The sequence below is a fragment of the Lytechinus variegatus genome, chromosome 19 (genome assembly GCF_018143015.1).
Source record: "Lytechinus variegatus isolate NC3 chromosome 19, Lvar_3.0, whole genome shotgun sequence".
Taxonomy (NCBI): Eukaryota; Metazoa; Echinodermata; class Echinoidea; order Temnopleuroida; family Toxopneustidae; genus Lytechinus; species Lytechinus variegatus.
Window position 1 is genome coordinate 14,507,704 of NC_054758.1, and position 22,327 is coordinate 14,530,030.

Consider the following 22,327-nt stretch of genomic DNA (forward strand, 5'->3'; position numbering starts at 1 on the left):
ATACATTAAAAAGTTATGTTTAAAACTCATCTTTTTAAATCTTAAATTGATTGTGTCTTATGTTTGTTGGCTAATTTTAATGGCATTCCTTATTCATGATCTGGTGAAGACTAGTTGTAATTTCTAATATTAGTTTTTGTTATATTTTGCAGGGCAAAGTATTTCTATATCTTTTTCACTTCAAATGTCCTTACTCTTAACCGCTTAGAGACAAATTGCGATTTGCGGTAGGCCTTCATAAAATGATGATGATGATTATTATAATATCAGAGCTGTCAACAACTGGCAGTTACATGTATTTTGACAGAGTACAAACAAAATGATGGATTCGTACTTGTCCTCTGTGAAGTACTGTTTTCCATGGGACTGGATGATATCACTTTGAGGTTGATGGTATAGAGAACCCCGGGTCGCAGGTCAACCAGTCTTCTCCTTCTCTCACTGATGATCTCCTCACTAGACGAGTTGGTCATCGGCGAGTAGCTCACCTCCTCACGGACAAATCCCGGCTCCATCGTGCTGTCTCCCCACAAGAATTCAATGGTGGTGTTTGTGTACTCAAGGATGACAATTTCCCCAGGAAGAGGAGTTACTGTAGTACAGAAAAACAAGAAAACATGTGTAACAGACGATGCAACACCCTTTGGGCTGCCCCCTCCTACCGGAGCCGTGCACTGCAAAAGATCTGGGAAGCGTTTCATGAAAAGACTTGTTGGGCGTTTTATCCAAGTTACCATAGGAACAGTGCCTCTCAGCCAATTGAAATCAAGGAAGGTTGTCATATCTGACATGTCAGATGAAAATGTTCATGTCTGAAAAGCATTGTCCCCAGCTTTATTTTTTTCCTCCAATTTCAATTTAATAGGAAAAGAGGGAGGAGTATGTCACGGTACAAGGCCGAAGATAAGGACAAGCAAAGTAAAGTAAGAACCTACCAGTGCTTCCTTTTGTTATTGATGGCTCACTGACACTCCAAGCTGGCCCACTACCGTACACTGATCTTACATAGATCGTGTATGACGTATCTGGGAAAAGACCATCTATTTCAAACGATACATCATCGGCGTTAGCTGACCCAGCGAGCATCTCAACATCGACTCCATCCCTGCTGAAAGATATCAGGTAGCTATCAAAACTTGTTGGAACAGGGGGTTCTGTAAGACCGATGACGAGGGATACTCGCTCTTCGGAGAGGATACTGACAGGTCCAGGTTGATTTGGGTCTGCAAGAGAAGAGATATATTGTCAACTCTGCTGTACAGTGCATCTCACACACAAAAAAAGAAAACCCGTATTTAAAGATAAATAACACAATCATCAAAAATGTTTTGATCATTAATTTAACATTAATAGAAAAAGTGACATCTCTGCTTTTATTTGAGAACAATGAATTAGTAAATTGTCCACACAATTACAAACAATTGATTCTGAGGCATGTCAGTAACGATTTGGGCAGAAAATGTGTGGATCTGAATCGACTCTCATTTGAGGGCGAGTTAAAGAAACTTAACTAAGAATATAAAATATGCTAATGAGCCATCCTTTTCTTATGCTTGGTTGTTGCATCCTAAACAAATTCCGATCCATTTTCCTGTGCAAACTGGTGTTGAACTAAAATGTCCATGTAATATGCTGACATCTGGGCCCTATTTCACAAAAAAGTTGCTAATAACAACTCTTGGAAGAGCCAATCAGGAAGCAGAATTTGCACTGTTGTCATGGTAGCTGACATTCCAGCAAGAGATGCTATTATATAACAGGGTTCCCAGCTATTCAAGAAAACAAAATTCCCTGATTTTTCCCTGATGAAGTCTAAAAATTCCCTGATAATTATTTAAACCCATTCCCAGTTTTGCATATTTTCTAAGTTGTAGCACGGAATTACATGTATTTCAAGTATAAAAACAATGACTTTGCGGCTGATCAAAATTCCCTGATTTTCCCCTCATTTGAGGGTTTTTTCCCTGATTCAAGGTATTTTTTAAAATCAAATTTCCTGATTTTTCCCTGACTGGATAAAAGTACAATAATTTCCCCAGATTTCCGTGATGGGCTGGGAACCCTGATATAAACTCTTTATGAAATGGTTCCCTGAGCTCCATAGACATGAACAGAGCTGCCAACCAGAAAAAGAACATTTCAGTATTTTTAAAGCTGAAAATCAGTATTTCGGTGAGGAAATCAGTATTTTCAAAGCATACTTAAGAAATCAGTATTTTACATGAAACTGTCAGTAGCCTATTCTTCTCATTTTCAGTACTAAATACTGAAAATCAGTACTACTTGGCAGCTCTGCATAAACATGCTTGCTACTCACTTGTAGTTGCGGTGGCATTGTAAGATGCCTCCAATGACGAACCAGTCTGTGTTTGGAACTGTGTATGGTGGTCGACAGTCACAGTATACTCCGTACTGGATTGTAAACCCTCGAACGTGTAACTCGGCCGATAAGAGCCAGACACCGTGACCTCATTGCCGATCTGTTCGCCATTAGATGTCAAAATGAGTGCAAAGAAAGACGGCTGGCCAACTTGGGTCCAGATGAAGGTGATCGAACTGTTGGTCTTGGTTAGCACATAGACTTCTCCAGGTGTGGGGTCTGAAATGACAAAAACAAATTATCCTTCTTTTGCAATGCCCCTCAACAAAAATAAAATATGGCTTATTTTATTTTCTTGGGTTACAGTCTTCTCAAATCTTTTTCTAATCCAATAGACATTTGATATAGCGCCTTTTTCTTGCAGTAAAAAATCCCTGCACACACTCTACTCCATGTTTGGACAACTTAAAATTCAACACCTTAGAATAATCAGCTTTAGTCTATGCAATCCATTGTCCACTTAGCAAACACAGTCTTAAACAGTTGAATTTGGTCACCTCTTTGTCTCCGATATTCAAAACTTGGTAGTTTTAGTCCTTGGAGTCTTTTTAGAAAACTTGAACAATTTAACCTCTGGAATGAGTTTACATGTAGTAGCCAGCCTTTTCCAGCCTATACCTTTTCAAGGCTATCTTCATAGCTGATAAGCTAAGGCCTCCAAACAGTATTACGGTATTCCAGAGAAGGGCACAGTGTCTTTTCATAAAGAAAGATATTCTATTTGTCTGGATATACATGTAATGTGTCGATTCCATTACCGGTATCTGGAAATGTTCAGTTAATTCATTTCACCATTTACATCTGAATTTAAATGAATATCATTCAGCAAGACATGATGAAGGTCCCATAACAAAATCCTTAATTACACAACATTATTTTACCTAAACCAAAACACACCTTTGTATGTATACGTGTTTCTTAACTTTAGCAACACTCTGTATCCCCTGGAAGGTGCCAAGTCAGATACAGCTCTTTGTAGAGGCTCTGTCACATATATTGCCAAGTCAGATACAGCTCTTTGTAAAGACCCTGTCACATATATTGCCAAGTCAGATACAGCTCTTTGTAAAGGCCCTGTCACATATATTGCCAAGTCAGATACAGCTCTTTGTAAAGGCCCTGTCACATATATTGCCAAGTCAGATACAGCTCTTTGTAAAGGCCCTGTCACATATATTATCAAGTCAGATAAAGCTCTTTGTAAAGGCCCTGTCACATATATTGTCAAGTCAGATACAGCTCTTTGTAAAGGCTCTGTCACATATATTGCCAAGTCAGATACAGCTCTTTGTAAAGGCCCTGTCACATATATTGTCAAGTCAGATACAGCTCTTTGTAAAGGCCCTGTCACATATATTATCAAGTCAGATACAGCTCTTTGTAAAGGCCCTGTCACATATATTGCCAAGTCAGATACAGCTCTTTGTAAAGGCCGTCACATATATTGTCAAGTCAGATACAGCTCTTTGTAAAGGCTTTGTCACATATATTATCAAGTCAGATAAAGCTCTTTGTAAAGGCCTTGTCACATCGTTCCATGCAAACTTTGAGTGTGACTTGGGGTGAGTATTTTTTCTACCCGCAGGTTGCCAGCAGGTCATCTATGTTGATGGTATCTTGCACACATTTGCCATCAGGTGAGCGCCCAAGTCATACCATGTCTGATTTGCCTGCAGGATAGCTTTCACCATGCTCAAAACTTTGTTGCAGGTGAGTTGCAAGTGATTGGCCGTAACTCACCCAAAAGGCTTGCACAGAAGGTTGTGACGGGGGCCATACTTCAACCTTCTTAACCACACACTTACCAAAGCAACCATGGACAAAACAACTTACCGATCGTGTATGTTGCATTGACAGGCTCGCTCTCGAGAAACGTGTTGTTCTCTAAATTCTGGACCACCGAAGACAGGAAGAATGTGTAAGGTACTGCAGGAATTAGGTTGAAAATCTCACTGGTACCATCTGCCGGGTCAGCAAGCGAGGCTGCCTCACCGCCATCGCTCGATGGTACATACACGATCTTGTATCTGTAGATATTGTCCGATGCTTGTGGAGTCGACCAGAAAATTTGGACTGATGTATCTGCTGATCCAGTGGTCGCAACAACAGTTGAGGGTGATGGAGGTACTGAAAAATAAAACAATGCCAGAAGGTTTTTTAAGGGAGAGTGAACTGTGTATGGTCTCTCATTGACTGTGTGTTATAAATGCATAGTCTTAAAATATACGTTTTCAGATATTGTTTAGAAAAAATGAAATGTTTTGAGAGGAAAAGTAATTACTTTGCTAATTGGTAACATACATGTATTTATTGCGGTAAAAATGTATTGAGTAGTTAATTCGCATCTTATCATTCAAGTGGGTCTATATTGCTAGACTATACCAGCAATATGGGTCAGGAAACTGGCCAGGTATGAGTAGTTGAGAACTCGAGATGGCGCTATTGGTTCGTATCTGCTTTAAAAGAAGGACATATGGCAGAAGGCCCCCTCCCCATTCAACCCCAGGATAGATTCTTTCTGAACAAAAAAATTATACTGATCTTCACTTTAATTCTATTAAGGATATACCAAATGTAAAACTGAGTGAGGCATGCTACGCCTGTAGCCAGAGGGGTTTATTTCGACTTCGTCAAACTGCCAACTCGTCTACTATCATATGGTTTACCATCAGTTCCCCACTATCCACATGGTCTAATTGCAAATTCGTCCACTCACCATTTTGTCTTATAATCAGTTGGTTGGTCTGACTGGACTAAGTGTTAAATGGGCAAATGAATTAAGATAAAACGAATATTAGACCATCTGTCATGAGATGGTTTGGTAAAGACAAACTGGTGATTAGATGAAGTGATGATCGGACCAAGTGGTTATTGGATCAAATGGTTGTTAGACCAAATGTCGATGGACAAATGGCATTAAGACTAAATGAAAGTAGACCATGTGGTGAGTGGACGAGTTGGCAGTAGACGAAAACTGCAATTTACCGCCGGGGAGAGGGGGTGAGGAGCTAGTAAAATTGTCAAGAGCAAAAAAAAGGGAATAAAAAAAAACAGCAAATAAAAAACAAATAAATTAATCAATCAATTATTATAACTTTACTTACAAGTAGGACCTTCTTGACCAAGAGCATCTACACAGGAAACAGGACAAAAAGAGAGAAAACAAAAACATGAAAGCATACAAAAATATATCTATAAAGGCAACATTAAACTGGAAATATTGGGCAGTACTCTGATGATCAAACCTAGGTTTAACCCTGGTCTAAACTAGAAATTTAAATCACACTTATATGGAATGCCAGTCTTCATAACATTTCTTACGTAGTAATGGCAATTATAATGTATCAAGTAATTCATTAAAACTAAAAAAAAAATTGTTTCTCTCTCTCCCTCTCTATTTTGTATTTATATTTATTTCGATATTTGATTTGTAACATTGTCTATGTACATGTTTGTATGTAAAATTGAAAATGATCCAATATATTTGGATTTTGATCAATAAATTTTGAAACTTCCAAACTTGAAACATTCCATAGACCCCTCCCCCCCCCCCCCCCCCCTCCCTCCCCCCTTCCCTAATCATTCTAACCTGTGGTATGCTCAATCATAACAGCAGGGCTGAGGAGCTCAGGGTACTGATCAAACTGATAGAGCCCGGATGCCACCGCAAGACGATAGTTCGTGCCGTTATCCAGGCCGGTGAACGTGGCTAGGAGCGGGACATAGGCTGAGACTGCGGGATGTGAAACCTCGCTCCCATCGGGATGCACAAGCGTCGGAAGATAGAACTCTGACCCACTTGTAGGTGTCCAAGAAATCGTGATCTCCTTGTCATTAGATTCGTCTTCAAGGACTTCTATGGCAGATGGTCGCAAGGGAGCTACAGAGAAATAAAGGGTTAAGGTTTTTATCACAGAGTTCAGTTCAGTACTTGGGCATAAAGACAGTTTTCATTCAATTGGTTTGCTACCCAAATATGCCTATGCCATACGGAGTATACACAATTAGTCTAATTGCCATTTGGTCTATAGTACACTTGGTCTAATATCAATAGTCCTTTAATATCCAAGGGGTAATCAAATATCTGTTAAGAGCTTAGAGAGTTATTCAGATGTATTAAGCGCTATATAAAAGCGGATTATTATTAATCCACTTAACCACAAAGCTCCACAAAATTGCTTCCGCTCAGGCACCATTTTTGATCGTTCAAGGCAACAAGGTGATTCAGACCAATCAAATTTGTTTAAACTGGGAGCATAAATCAAAATTAGTTTTTCTCTTCAGGAATATGCTGGCAAATTAAAAACATTATTCAATCTGAAAATTGATGTCCTAATAGAATAATAATGGCAGACAAAGAGTCATTACATCATAATAATGAAATCGCCAGAGATCCGAAGCTTGTTCACACAACAACGGACCACATGTTAGCACATAATACACCTTCTGTAGCATATTAAGGGTTTGTTTTAAGTGTCTCAATAGGTACAGTATAAAGACAATTAAAATGTGGTTAAGCAATGTTGTATCACTTTTGGTGGGTGCTTCATTAAGCTGTTCAAAATACAAGCGACTTTACAAACGACTGGTGATCCTTTCTTGTGGTCAGCAATACACACTAAATTTCCATTGGTGTTGATCTAGTTCCCAAGAAAGGGTCACCGGTCTGCAAGCAGATGCCCGTTCTGAATTCTTTACAAACGACAGGTGATCCTGTCTTGTGATCAGCGATACACACTATATTTCCATTGGTGTTGATCTACTTCCTGTAAGAAAGGAACACCAGTCTGCAAGCACCTACCCGTTCTGAATTCCCTTGTGATGGATTGGTCAAAGATAAGACCTCCGTCAAACCTCGTCACGCTGATTCTATACACAGAGGCTGGGGACAGGCCATTCTCCTCCCACCTGGAGTTGGGGACCAGATCAGAGGCCACCAGGGCGAATTCCTCATTATAGATGTCTAAAGTTGAACTGCCTTCCCAGATGGTCCAAGTGAAAAAAACAGTGCTTTCATCTATCAAGTTGATGATCATAGTATTGTCTGGAAGTCTCCCTGGAAGGATAAAAAAGGGTATTTTATAATATTACATTTTGGGGTTTAACCCGCTTATGACTACTGAAATCTGTTTTCCCACAGGCTTTTCTAAGAAAAATTTTGTAGAGAAGTGTATTTCAGGATGAAAAACTGTACTGTCATTACCTGGTTGGTAAAATGAATTATTTATGGAAAAAACATGTAATGGCTAGCAGCTCTGTCTCAGTCACGTCAGAAAGCTAAAATATTGGATCTATGTTTTATAGGTATGCATATATTATAGCGATTGCATTATGAAAAATATTAGATTGCATTTTTTTTTGCCCTAACAAGTATCATTATTCATCTACATGTGTGGTTGTGTTCCACTGTAGTACCTCTTCCCACTGTCTGCAAGAAAGAATGGATAATTATAACAGAGTAGGCCCCAATCAACACAGAAGAAAATATGCACAGGCCAAGATTGGGGACGTGCCATTCCTATCCCAAATACTCCCCTTTTATGGCTTTAGCAAAGCAGCTGTTAAAAGGCAATTTCAAGGCATACTTTATACATCAATATCATAAAAGGCCAATTCAACCCTCTTGAAAAATTAGATAGAAATAAAATCAAGAACATTGGTTTCCTGCAAGGTCACTTTTACCACAACCGGGTTGAATGCAGCACAATCTGCATAGAAATCTTGTTGAAGGAAAATAACAGAAGTGCACAAAGTGCATAGAACACTCACTGCTTTGAGCCACTTCGGACACAGCTTCACTATCTTGTACCGTATCGTCTTGTCCGGTTACGGAGGTCAGGACTAAAGTGTACTGCGTCTCCTGGAAGAGACCTTCCAAGGTCGTACTGGTCACGGACATGCCAACCACTTTGTCCTGACTTTCTCCATTCAGAGGAGTGTAGGTGATTCTGAAAAAACGAAAAGATTGACCATTAAGAATGTAAGTTAGATGACCTTTGAAGATTTCCAAGGTGGTCCAAAGTGTACTGGTTTTCTTGTAAGAGACCTTCTAGCGTTGTACTAACCACTTTATTCTCACTTACCCCATTCATGGTAGCGTACATGATTCTGAAAAACAAAAAGATCGACCATCAAGAATGTACATGACCTTTGAAGGTTTGCAAGGTGGTACAGTTACCAAGGTCAGGTCCAGAGTGTACCGAGTTTTCTTAAAAGAGTCCTTCTAGCGTTGTACCAATCACTTTATTCTCAATTACTCCATTAATGGGAGCGTACATGATACTGAAAAACAAAAAGATCTGACCATCAAGAATGTACACGACCTTTGAAGGTTTGCAAGGTGGTACAGTTACCGAGGTCAGGTCCAGAGTGTACTGAGATTCTTGAAAGAGACCTTCGAGCATTGTACCAACCACTTTGTCCTGACTTGCTCTATTCATTGGAGTGTAGGTGATCCTGTGAAACAAAAAGATTGACCATTAAGAATGCAAGTTAGATGACCTTTCAAGATTTCCAAGGTGGTCCAAAGTGATCGAGTTTCTTGAAAGAGATGTTGTAGCATTGTACCTACCACTTTTTTCTCTTTTACTCCATTCATGGGAGCATAGGTGATCCTTTGAAGCAAAAAGATTGACCATTAAGAATGTAAGTTAGATGAACTTTGAAGATTTCCAAGGTAGTCCAGAGTATATTGAGTTTCTTGAAAGAGACCTTCTGGCCTTGTATTAACCACTTTGTCCTGACTTGCTCCATTCATTGGAGTGTAGGTGATCCTGTGAAACAATAAGATTGATGATTACCTACCTAAAACCATTCCATTCTCCTTGTGTCGGAAGTTGCCAGCTGAGTCGGAAGCCGATTGTATTGCTAACATCAAGATCCTCGACAACCAGAGATGAAGGGGGAAACGGAACTGTTGAAGACAAAGCGTAATTTGGAAACAGTTTATTTCTGAATTGCCATCACATAACAAGTCCCCCCCAAAAAAAAAAAATCCTATCTTCTGATTAGTCTTAAATAGTGCAATATATACATGGAAATATCAATGGAAGTCTCTTTTCCCTTTTTTTCTAACTAGTCAAAATACATGTATGTCTATATTCATCAATTCAACAGTAAGATTTTTTCAAATTAAGAATGGCCATTGTAAATTATGCAAATAAAGCAAGATTGAAGGCGGAAATTAACACAAGTACGATTATCTTTGCAAGCAGTTGTGTTTGAAACATTTTCCGTTTGAAATTAGTGGTAGTCGGAAGTAGTGTTTGTCATGATGATTGGTGGGATGAAATCTTCTGTGCCGGCTAGGCCCAACCAGTGCTGACCACTGTACATGTTGCTATAGCGCTGTATCTGCACTCACCTGTGTTTTGAATGATGCTTGAAGTAATATCAGGCTCTGAAGGTGATTCTGAGATGAGAGTTATGTTATACATCCGGCCTGGGGTGAGATCCGTGAAATCGACTCGTCTATTCATGATATTTTCAGTACGAACCCCTTCGGAGGGATCGAGGGTGACCAAGTACTGGTCGACGTTCGGAACAGCACCCCAGCTGACGGTAATTGAAGTCATGGAGAAGGACTGGACGGTTATCTCACCGGGGTCGGGAGTGTCTAAGGTAAAAAGGTAAAAAAAAAAAGGTTTTTAATATGCGACCAGGCATGGCAAACCCACAAAAAGTGACCAAAAATAATTTTTCAATTAAATATCCTTACTAATAATGGAGATTCTCATTACAATAGCTCACTATTATTGCAGGATCCTAATTAGTGATACAAAAGCTTATCCAGTTTTCAATTCATTGGAGTTCAAAGTAGGGGCTACGCTGGCGGAAAACCCATCAATACCTGCACATTCATAGTATACTTTAGTGCAAGAGAAATGCATTGCGGTGGCGAGAAAATAAATCTCAGCTCACCAACTCACTGGATCCCCGAGGTAAATATGCCAAATAACCGCAAGTTCGGGTTGATTTGGCTAATGATGAAATAATTCCTTTAAAAATATGATAAAAAACAGAACATTCTGATTCTGAGGGGTCTAAGTTTTTGAAAAATAGTATTTTTTCGATTTAATCAGGACCTATGACAGGTATGCTTTATACACAGGTTTCACTGTTTTAGAGGAACCCCTACATAAAGACACCTGCTCATGAAGACCACCTATCGTGACTCCCTAAGATGGTCTTTATATACAGGTTTCACTGTATCAGATGAACCTACATGTGTCCATAAAGACACCTGCCCATAAAGACCACCTATCTTGACTCCCTAAGGAGGTCTTTATATAATGTACAGGTTTCACTCTATTAGAGGAACCTTTACAGACCACCTATCTTGACTCCCTAGGGTGGTCTTTATATACAGGTTTCACTCTATTAGAGGAACCTTTACAGACCACCTATCTTGACTCCCTAGGGTGGTCTTTATATACAGGTTTCACTGTATTAGAAGAACCTATCAATAAAGACACCTGCTAATGAAGACCACCTATCTTGACTCCCTAGGGTGGTCTTTATGAACAGGTTTCACATTATCAAACTTACCCGTTGTTATGGAAACTGGGATGAAATCCATGAGAGGGAGACTCGTCAGTTCTGGGGAAGACAAGAATGAGTAGGCATCCACGGTGTACGTTTCCCCTGGAACAAGGTTTTCAAACGTGACTTGGAAATCCGCTGCGCCGGCGAGAATCTCTTTCGATTCGCCGTTGGCTGTGATGACAACACCATCGTAGTTGTCGGTTGGTGGTTCAAGCATTACCGTAAACGAGAAGAAGCCTTTGGATACCTCGGATATGCTCACAGGAGCTCTGGGCACTGAAGAAAGCCAAGAGTGTCAAAATTTTGATTAAGTTGTATGTTTCTTATGTTTACTGTGCTCTTTCCTGATTCATCAATGATGTAGACAATCATCTTTTTATACTTTCTAAATTAGTCAGTAACACAGCCCAGCATATGTGGGACAATATATTAATATTGCTTGGAAAAATACCCAACATTTGATGGAATTCTGTGCTTATTTTGCTTATTTCTCAGTAATTAAGCATTTTCTTCCAGAGCCATTTGGCATATATTTTTTACTATCCTTATTGGATTCTGTTCGAACTCATTTTTTAATCGCTACCACAACTGGTATTTATGTTTTAAGTAACTTTTTAATCTTTAACAGATTTGTCTCAAACCTTCATCAATATTTGTTATTATTATTATTTCTGCTATTTTTACAAAAAAACTTTTGTTAGGAAGAACTTCCTCTATAACCTTTGAATGGCAAAGGTGCCGTGTATTAACTTTTATGCAACGGGGCCCCAGTACTTACAAGTAACAAACGTGGTAGTTGTGGTCGCCTCCACTGACTGAGTGTCGCTTCTAATGACTGCAAGTTCCACGTCATAACTTGTACCTCCAAGTAGGTCGATGACCTCAACAATGTATATCCCTTCTGTAACAGCGATGGTTTCGCTGGCAGCTGAACCATCTGTAGGGGTGTACGTTATCCGAAATTGCACGCCGGTACTCTCAAAATTATTTGCCGTAAATTGCAACGATGCTTCCGTGTCGAGGATGTTGACTGCCACAATCTCCAAATCACCCAAAAACTCTGCGGGGAAAAAGATTGGAATTTCTTAGTTTCAGTAACTGAAAAAAACCCATAAAGGCCCATACTGCAAACCCAAGTTTAACTTTATGGTCGGAGTCTGGGCTAAAATTACGGGAAGCTAAAATTTTACAGGTTTTTTTTTTCAATGCCAAAATTCTATTTAGCCATTTACAGAGAACCTTCCCTGGTGTCTTATGATGGCTGGTTAGATATGATACTACCAACCTCAGTCCACTATGAAAACATGAGCCAAGATTACACTACTTTGGTGAGGTGCCATGGCCAAAGGAGCTACAAATAGCACACCAATGAAATTCTATGTCGATATCAATTTTGTCGCATTTGTACTTTGAATGCATTAAGCATGTGGTTATAACAATGTACATGTACTTGATAAACTGTTAAACACCAGCCAGTGGTGGACCCATCATTGTTTTTTGTGGATCTAATGAAAAGCCAAATCAAAATGAATACATGAATAACCAAGACATCAAAATTGGGGCTTATCTCATTGAATATTACACCACCGTGTCACTTAATCATACAAATAGGTAGTTCTATTCAGAAATATTTGCGATTAATAATTATTATTCATTTCAATGACATGTATTCCATATAATGTACTGATTTTTTAAATTTATATGTAAATGCATCACAATTCGGCTTGGCCGCCATGATGTATGAGTTTTACGAAATAAACCATCTAATCTATCTATCCATCTTAAGGTCCAAATGAACTTCTTTCAGATCATGCACAGAATCTTCTATTCATGCACAGAATGGAACTACGAACTGGACTCTTCACACACTAACCCGTCGTTGTAACGATCTGGAAAGGAGTGCCAAACGTCTGGCAGTTATCAGCCTGCCCGGAGAGACTGACCACTTGAATGTCGTAGACGGTTCCGGGTCGAAGGCTTTCGATTACATAACTCTGTTCCGTGACTACGATAGGGTAGTTCCCAGGCGTGGGAGGGGGGATCACCCTTAATTCAAAGCCATCCGATGTTGCACCGTCTGGGATATCCCACAAGAGACTAATTGAGGTAGGACTCACGGATGTAATCTGGGCATATGCAACTGCTTCAGGTACTGTGTTGAAGAAAATGATCAAGACCAAGTTAAAGTATGAATATGAACGACAAAAGTGAAAGGACTCACAGATATAATCTGTGAGTCAAAGATGGCAAAGTTTGATTTAATCCAACTTGGCCAATCTATCAAAGTAGATTTATGCTGCCTGACTAAATAAGAAATACTGGACTCTTTGATAAATCCAGCCATCCCTCATTCAATTGGAATAAATTGAAACCGGATTTCAAACTTCGGATGACTGACTAGATGACGGCAGTGAAATTCAGACATGTACTTACATGACCTCACATCCTTGGAGTTTGTTGCTCGAACAACATCAGCGCTATCGATGATCTCTATGGTCACTTCATACAGGGTGGCCGGCTGCACGTCAAATGTGTGGGAGGTGACAGGATCGGAATTGGGATAGGACGCTTCAGCTAGTATGGTATCTGAGTACTTCTCTTGGATGTAGATGCGATGGGTGTACGGGCTCTGCCGGTTCCATCTTATCGTGATAGAGTGGGTAGTAAACTCATCCACCACAGGAACACCTAAAGGAACTGCAAGAAGAAGAGGTAGAAACAGAATGAAAGAAAAGAAGAGGGAAAGGAAATAAAAAATGCAGAGAGGAGGGAAAGAACACGGAGAAGAAGCGGAAGTACAAGCAGAAAGGAAGAAAAAAGTGGAGGAGAAGAGGACATTAAGAATAAATAAAAGGAAGAAGTAGTGGAAGATAAAGGAAAAAGAAGATCAAGGAGAAAAAGCAATTAAAAAATAAAAAAGCAGAGAAGGGGAGGAGAAGATGAAAGTAGTGTGAAGGAGGAAGGGAGACATATAAGATGAAGATGAAGGAGGAGGAGGAGGAAAAGATTATTGACACAAAAAAACGAAATAGAAGATGATTACAAATAAAGATAAAATGAAGGAGAAAAGGATTGAAAACATAAAGAATTGTCATTGTCTAAGTTGTTAACAATTATAATTTCACTTTATATGTTTGTCATTTTGCCTCCGACGAAGATTCTGCTAGGATCGAAAGCTTAGGCCCCTTTTGACTCTAATTATAATTTTATACGTTTATTGGACCTTTTTTTATCTTTGTTGTTTATAATTGTCAGAAAAACAATGAAACTTTACAAGATTTGATATCATTAGACCCAAAGTCAGTGTCATTTTTGTGCCATTATCATCATCAATTTGCTTCATGGAATGTGCATCAATGAAAAAACATGTTTCCCCTCTATCATTTGAAGTCCATCTCAACATCCATAATGAAAGAAGAGAAGCATATCTTTCCATTGATGTACATCTCATGAAGCAAATTGATGAATATAATCATGTGGCAAAAAAAAATACCATGAATGATGGTTTCCTTTTTTTTTCTAGGATGCAGTGTATATATTATTATCAATACTTACCAGATGAGGTTACAATTGACTGTTGTCTAGGGTCACTTTTCTGTGAAAGTCCTCTTGCATGGACCTCTGTTGATAGGGTGACAGTGTATGTGACACCCGGCTCCAGAAACTCAATCTTCTTCTCAGTTTCTGAAGGAAGAATGTAATCCCTTCCCTGCGATCCATACTCTATCAAGATGATATCAGCCTCTCCGGCCCCCAGAACGATGTTAGAAATAGTGATAGTGTCGCTTGTTTGCTCCAAGTCAAAGCTGGACACTTGTGCTGGCTCTGTTAAGAGGAAGGGGAAGGAAATAGAATAAATATTTTGCAAATTGCCATGTAGTCTAAACCCACTTTGTCTCAAACCAGAAATTATAGCTTGTCTTATGTCACTTGTCAAAGGTCAGAACGTCATTTGTGCAGGAATCCCACCAGCATCCTTTCATTACCAATTTTCACACTTCATGATAGAGTACCGAAGTGATGAAACCGCAAAAGAAACTTTTTTTATTTCAGTGTTTTTATACCATACCTTGGCAGGGCATGAGGAAAAACACCCACCACCACAATTTGGTGGGAATCGGTCCATGGGGGTCTTATACATGTAGATACATGTACATGTTTGACCTCATGAATGTAATTAGCCCTACTGAAATCAATGTATTGTTGGCCTGGTTCTAAAATTGATGACATCACACTTACATACTCTGTAGACAAGACTATGGGGAAAGCCGCTATGAAAAGACTCTAAGCAAAGACACGACAAGGAGAAGACTGGACAGTCAATAGAGCACGTAAATGAAATGAGTAAGTAACGACATTTGCATATCGCAATATACAACTTTGGGTTGTGTACAAAAAATATGAGGGAAATGATGGAGGTTTAAACGCACAAAACTACCCGAGACACCTGAGAAAACCATCTCGAACCAACTGTCAATGTGTTCCGAGACCGGTCTCGGGGCGCCCGGAGACTGCTTTGGATTCGATGTAAATGTAAACATGCCCAAGACTGGTCCGAGACAGGTTCGCTTGATGCGCATCACGTGAAATGATTATCCAAACAAACACAGCGCCCTGCCAAAACTCTCGAACAACTTTGGTAATTCGGTGTAAATGTACAATTCCGGTGTAATAGGGAGTCAAAGGTGGCGCTGGGAGTTGTGTTGGCGTGAGTGCAGACGTCAGAGGAATTGGTGGTGCAACCAGTTCCTCCGACGTCCGCACTCATACCCACACAACTCCCAGAAGTCACAGTGCCACCACTGACCACCCGGTGCCGACCAAGCCTGATTCCTCTGACGTTCGCGTTCTTGACATAAATGACCTGCGCTCGTTTAGCATCCTTCACTCCTGAAGACGGACAGTCAACCTGCCCGAAACGTCAAGTAACCTCTCTTCACTTCAGCCTGCTACTACTCAAACCGTTGCTACTCAAGCCATATTCAGCTCATCTCATCTGGTTTACAGTGACTGTCCTTTTCTGGACTTCACTCACTTTCAAGAAAAGAATACCTCTAATTTCCTCTTTTGCATCCTTTCTCATCTTTCCATTTCAATTTTTCTGCCTGTATTTCCTTTCCCTCCTTCATATTACACACGGTGAATCATAAACCTCCATGTCAATTCTCTCTTATTTTCATAGATTAACAGAGGAAAAAAATAATAATTGTATGTATCCTTGCTAACTTCTGAGACGTTCTACAACACAAATAGCAAATATTTTCATTCGTGCAATGGTGCGACATTTAGCATTCGGTGAAAGAAGTACTCACTCTACGCAACTCTGCTAATGCCCTGTTGAATAGAGTATCTCTCACCTTATGCGAAATCTCGCACCATTGTACTCATGCCTATTCGCTATTTGAATACTAATTCCTTCATTCACGTGCATTATTTGTATCATACTCACTGAGCAAGACATATTGAACGCCGATGGTTTCAATCACAGCACCTTGATCACCCACAATAATAGCATTTAATTCCAATCTCAGCAGCGCCCCGGGTGTATAACCTGTGGCTGTGTAAGGTAGGTCTCCGGGATCGATTGAAATAGGGGTTCCTACACCATCATATAATTGGTACGAGAAAACACCTTGAAGACCATCCAGGGTCAATACAAAGCCAGTGGTTGTCACACTGCTGATGGAGAATCGTCTTGGGGCTGGAAGACAAAAAATTATCAAATAGAAAAATAAGAAATAAATAATCAGGCCCCTCCCCCCGCCCGTCCATTAGGGGATACATACTTAAATCTTTGTGACATGCCCCCTAGGGAAGCAGTCCATGTAGGGACTTGTCAGACGTTTAATCCAACAGACACTACAGTACTTCTCAACTTATCAAAGCCAAGGACAATCGTCAGATTTAATGCTGATGAAATGGTATCGAACCCAGGTGATTTGGATTGCAAAACAGACTGAGCTATCACGCCTCCAACTTAGGGTTCAAGCTTTTCAAGAAAACAAAATTCCTTGATTTTTCCCTGATGAAGTTTAAAAATTCCCTGATAATTATCTATACCCATTCCAGATTTTGCATGTTTTATAACTTGTTGCAGTAAATTACTTGTATTTTCAGTATAAAAACAATAATGTAAAACTAATCAGTACTATTACACAGGCATGTAATGGCCTCCCTTCTCCCCACACAGCCATCCTTTCCTTACCTTATACAGAAAGAGGTTGATTCAAGGCAATCCTAGTACATAGATATCATTAAATTACAAAAAATTATGTTAAAGATGCCACTTTGATATGCAACAAAATAAGACACAGTCTGACTGTCTACCATGCTTTCCGTTTTGGGGCCGATCAAAATTCTGATTTTTTCCTCATTTGAGGCATTTTCCCTGATTAGAGGAATTTTTTTTCAAATTCCCTGATTTTTCCCTGACTGGGGAAAGACTAAAACAATTTTCCCTGATTTTCCTAATGGGCTGGGAACCCTCCTACTCTTGGTATACTTACGGGTGGTGACCTGGACTGTCTCTGGGTAACTCTCTTCCTTCAATAGCATATCTCTGGCTATTGCAGTCACTGACACATCATATCCTGTTGAGGGCAGAACACCTTCAAAGACATACCTAGGTTCTAAGCTCGCAAGGACCAGGACAGAAGTTGCGTCACCACCTCCCGTCGGAGCAAGTTGAAGGCGGTAACTGGTCACTTCGCCAGCACCCGGTTGCCAAGTTACAGTGATGGTCGGAGACGATTCTGAGGGCACGGCGACTACAGAAGTAGGTGTGCTGGGTACTAGGATAGAAATATTTCTGAGATAAGTTTTCGGATGGACCTTAAACAACAGGAGCTCATTTTAAAAAGATCAAGTTTTACTACAACTCAAAAAAATCAATTATAAGATCCCTTCTACACAATTCTGATTGATATGGAGCGGTGTCTGTTTGCAAATCTTTAAGCAATTAGGACCCTAGTACTATCTTCACAAAGAGAACTGTGCAACTTCAACAGCCATCCTTTAACTAGCATTACCATACAAATGAAATTAAAACCAATATTTCATTAATCATTACACAGTTGAGTCTATCACCTCAGCATGATTTAAGGGAAACGGTGCTGGATAACATATTTCAAAGGTTGACATATTTTTGAAAATCAATACACAAATTTTCAACATCCCACATACTCGTCAGGAGTAAACTACAATTCATTCCTGACGAAAAAATAAAATGTCAAAAATTAGAGTATTTTACTACCTGTACTTGATTGGCAAAAAACACCATCAGAATTATTTTGTTAACTTTAAAGCCGGTACATTAAACTGTACAGCTTAGGATATGATTATCAGGCCATACTGTATAGGAGATAAGTAAAGTAAACATATAATTCTATAAACTCAAAACCAAATGAAAAACTCCATAACCAAATATAAAACAGAGTGTGATTTTGATTGTAAAATATGGCTTGGACATTGGTTAAAGGTCAAGTCCATATTTTGAAAAAAATAGAGAAAAAGCAAACTAGCATCATGCTGAAAATTTCATCAAAAATTTGATTTAAAATAGGAAAGTTTTGACATTTTAAAGTTTCACAAAACAGTTATATGCACAACTCAGCAATATGCAAATGAGACAGTTAAATATGTATCTTATCACTATTTCTTTTGTTTTTTATTGTTTGAAAAGTCTTTGAATTATACAATTTCATGTTTTACAGATTTGACAATTACCAACTTGACTAAACCATATAGTATCAAAATAATGCTAATTCCATACATGCATGTTCAGTGAGGAATTAATCTTTGTTTCACTTGACAATGAGGAGAAAATTAGAATATTTCATATTTCATATATTAAAATACACAAGAAAACAGTGAGTGGATGACTCAGTGTCCTGATTCGCATATCGACCGGGATGTGCATTTAACTGCTTAGTGAAATGAAGCAAAACATTAAAATGTCATAACTTTCTTATTCAATATGCCTGTTACATTTTTCTCTTTTTTTTCAAATCAACTTTTTGTTGGGTTGGACTTGTCCTTTAAATTTGGCATATAATGCCAATTCTAAAACTACTTGACTTACATGTTTGTACATCCTGTAGGGACTCTAGTGAACTTTGACCTGCACGGGTCACTCGAAGCATTATACTATAAACACTACCAGGTCTCAAACCACTGAAGGTGAATTTGCCAACTGCTTCTTCGACGGTGGGCACCGGTCCTTGCCCGTTTCGCTCTGTGGCTACCGCAGAATAGCTGGTCCCAATCGGTGCAAACTTGATGATGAGAGTGTCGGTTGTTTTGGAGAAGACGTAGAAACTCGCATCACCTCCCGTTTCTGCATGAAATAGAAAATGAAAGATGAATGAACACTGTGGTCAAGATGGACAGAATTATTTAGTGTTACAAAATGACTTTCATGACATCAAGGAAGAATATTGCGGGAAATTTGTCTCTGGCAAATCGCTACTCTTCACGTGCCCTCACATTTCAAATAAAGCAATACGGTGAATGTATCTGTTGCAGAGGACACGCCAAATTTGTTACGAAGTGCAAAGGCCTGAACCAAGGCAAAAGACACGCTCAACCTGTGCTGGTCTCCAGTTCCCAGTGGGACATGTTCATCAATTTCTTTGCAATGGAAACTGTACTCTTCTGGTAGCAGTGACACATACTACATAAACACGTACCTGTACATGCATGCGATTACTCGGGTCGCCTGGCTTGCATAGGCTGTCAACCAGGGTCCATGAAATGGGAGAGAAATTACCTGGATACATGTACATATATCTTTGAAAAATTTTTCGTGAATTCTTCCTCCACTTTTGCCATAATTTTCATTTGTGAAGCATGAGAATGATACCACTGTGTTCTGCCTGTGTCTGCAATGTCGACCCTGAAGTTAGATATTGGCCTGTTAGCTGGAACCGATAGGTGGAGAACAGTAGTGAGAGTCCACCGAATTAACATCTAAACAAGTTGATCGAAAAAAAGGGTTAGGACAGTGGAGGATTTAGGATTATCCAAAACAGGGACACATTATCCCACATTTGACAAGCAAAAAAAAAAGGTTTTCACCCCAAATTTGAGGTAATTTCGTCCATGGAAAATTTTACAAGCAAAAAAAAAGAAAAAAAAGGTTCTTGTTTTTTTTAAGGGGGGAGGGAATTTGTGTTAGAATGGCAAATTTAAATTACAAATTTTGATTATGCCTCTCAAAAGGAGGGGGCACAAGCTGGATGTGCCCCCTCCCCCTGGATCCGCCAGTGGGTCAAGATTCTACATCTGAAACATATAGGATCCTATGTTATAGTGATGGCATAATGAGAAATTCATGTTATGCAATGGACAGTTCATAACTTTTAAAAGATTTCTTTGTGGAAAGTATTGATGTACAGGCTAACATTCTGGGAACAAAAAGGGAAAATAATTATGAGTAGAAGGAAGAGAATAATTAGAAAAATTATTATTAAATGATCATCATCATCAAGAAGAAGATGATGAAAGAAAAGAATAAGAAGAGGAAAACAAAGGAAAAGGAGAATAAGAAAAAAAGGAGAAAAATAGGAGAAAAATAATATAAACAAGGCAAAAGCGATTTTGTGTCTCACCCACTCATGAATACGACCAGAAACATTGTGATTTGCGAGGGCACGCAACAGAATTGTATCGAAACTTCATTGTGATATTGCTGGGATGGAAAAACGATTGTCATAAGAGCCTTGCACGTGAACTTTAATGTTGACCTGAAAATTACCTTTAACCTTACCATGTGACCTCTGACTGCAGCATAACATGCAGGTCACATAAGTACAATTACCATCCAAGTTTTGGTTGAAAAGTGACTTACGGTTGCGGAGTTAGGTGTCATAAGAGAGTCTTCCATGTAAACTTTAACGTTGACCTGAAAATGACCCTTGACCTTACCATGTGAACTCCGACTGAAGCATAACATGCAGGTCCCCCAAGTCCATCTACCATCCAAGTTTGGTTGAAAAGTGACTTACGGTTGCGGAGTTAGGTGTCATAAGAGTCTTGCATGTAAACTTTAACATTGACCTGAAAATGGCCTTTGACCTTACCATGTGACCTCCGACTGAAGCATAACATGCAGGTCCCCTAAGTCCATCTACCATCCAAGTTTGGTTGAAATGTGACTTACGGTTGCGGAGTTAGGTGTCATAAGAGAGTCTTCCATGTAAACTTTAACGTTGACCTGAAAATGACCCTTGACCTTACCATGTGAACTCCGACTGAAGCATAACATGCAGGTCCCCCAAGTCCATCTACCATCCAAGTTTGGTTGAAAAGTGACTTACGGTTGCGGAGTTAGGTGTCATAAGAGTCTTCCATGTAAACTTTAACGTTGACCTGAAAATGACCTTTGACCTTATAATGTGACCTCCAACTCCAGCGTAACATGCAGGTCCCCCAAGTCCATCTACCATCCAAGTTTTGGTTGAAAGGTGACTTACGGTTGCAGAGTTAGGTGTTATAAGAGAGTCTTGCATGTAAACTTCAACGTTGACCTGAAAATGACCTTTGACCTTATAATGTGACCTCCAACTCCAGCGTAACATGCAGGTCCCCCAAGTCCATCTACCATCCAAGTTTTGGTTGAAAGGTGACTTACGGTTGCGGAGTTTGGTGTTATAAGAGAGTCTTGCATGTAAACTTTCACATTGACCTGAAAATGACCTTTGACCTTACCATGTGACCTCCGACTGCAGAATAACATGCAGGTCCCCCAAGTCCATTTATCATCCAAGTTTGGTCGAAAAGTGACTTACTGTTGTGGAGTTATGTGTCATTAGGTTTGTGACAGACGGCGGACATTTGGATCCCTTATTCAACAGAACAGAGACCATTGAAAAACCACTGAGACTTAAAATTGGTGAGGTCTTACAGCGGTCTTCAAGATCACTGAAATTTGTCATCTCTATGGAATGGCTCAGAAAGACCCCTCAAAGAACTCTGAAAGACTGATGGATCTTTTTGTCTTACTGGTCTTAGACTAGTCCTATAGAGATCTTTCAGTGGTCTTTCAGAGATCTTTTATGCAACAAGTGATCTTTCAGAATTTTTTCCATGGACTTTGCCTGGTCTTTCAATGATCTTTCAATGATCTCTCATGAGTCTTACAGTGATCTCCCCCCAAAATCTTGAAAGACTGCCAAAAGATCACTGAAAGACTATAAAGACCTTTGAAAGTTCATCGAAAGACCACTGAAAGACTGCAGAAAGACCACTGAAAGACCCTTTTCCTGTAAGACTGTTGTAAGACTGTTTTGAACCGTTTCAAAAAGTTTTGGAGCCCATGAAGACCACGAAGATCACTGAAAGATTGTTCAGGACTCGTGTAAGACCTCAAAGACCATTGTAGGTTCATTGAGAGACCTCTGAAAG

General features: G+C 39.5%; 2 protein-coding genes across 3 annotated transcripts in view; both read right to left on the bottom strand.

Annotated features, from left to right (window-relative positions):
- LOC121406131 (tenascin-X-like) overlaps positions 1 to 4,501 on the bottom strand; it is a 115,470-nt gene extending 110,969 nt beyond the window's left edge. For both annotated transcript variants that reach the window (XM_041597150.1, XM_041597151.1), the window contains exons 1-4: positions 4,214 to 4,501; positions 2,318 to 2,599; positions 936 to 1,223; positions 335 to 592 (exon numbers count right to left, since the gene is read on the bottom strand). In XM_041597150.1, the coding sequence (XP_041453084.1) occupies positions 335 to 592; positions 936 to 1,086 (409 nt within the window). In that variant the 5' untranslated portion in view covers positions 1,087 to 1,223; positions 2,318 to 2,599; positions 4,214 to 4,501. The remainder of the gene's footprint in view (positions 1 to 334; positions 593 to 935; positions 1,224 to 2,317; positions 2,600 to 4,213) is intronic.
- The window catches only part of LOC121406300 (fibronectin-like), a 53,857-nt gene continuing 32,648 nt past the window's right edge, over positions 1,119 to 22,327 (bottom strand). The window contains exons 12-29 of the mRNA XM_041597313.1: positions 19,005 to 19,259; positions 17,431 to 17,715; positions 16,374 to 16,625; positions 15,695 to 15,814; positions 14,480 to 14,839; positions 13,358 to 13,621; positions 12,798 to 13,076; positions 11,703 to 11,984; positions 10,928 to 11,200; positions 9,744 to 9,995; positions 9,185 to 9,293; positions 8,150 to 8,328; positions 7,182 to 7,436; positions 5,970 to 6,260; positions 5,485 to 5,511; positions 4,214 to 4,507; positions 2,318 to 2,599; positions 1,119 to 1,267 (exon numbers count right to left, since the gene is read on the bottom strand). Coding sequence (XP_041453247.1) covers positions 1,119 to 1,267; positions 2,318 to 2,599; positions 4,214 to 4,507; positions 5,485 to 5,511; positions 5,970 to 6,260; positions 7,182 to 7,436; positions 8,150 to 8,328; positions 9,185 to 9,293; positions 9,744 to 9,995; positions 10,928 to 11,200; positions 11,703 to 11,984; positions 12,798 to 13,076; positions 13,358 to 13,621; positions 14,480 to 14,839; positions 15,695 to 15,814; positions 16,374 to 16,625; positions 17,431 to 17,715; positions 19,005 to 19,259 — 4,208 coding nt within the window. The remainder of the gene's footprint in view (positions 1,268 to 2,317; positions 2,600 to 4,213; positions 4,508 to 5,484; positions 5,512 to 5,969; positions 6,261 to 7,181; positions 7,437 to 8,149; positions 8,329 to 9,184; positions 9,294 to 9,743; positions 9,996 to 10,927; positions 11,201 to 11,702; positions 11,985 to 12,797; positions 13,077 to 13,357; positions 13,622 to 14,479; positions 14,840 to 15,694; positions 15,815 to 16,373; positions 16,626 to 17,430; positions 17,716 to 19,004; positions 19,260 to 22,327) is intronic.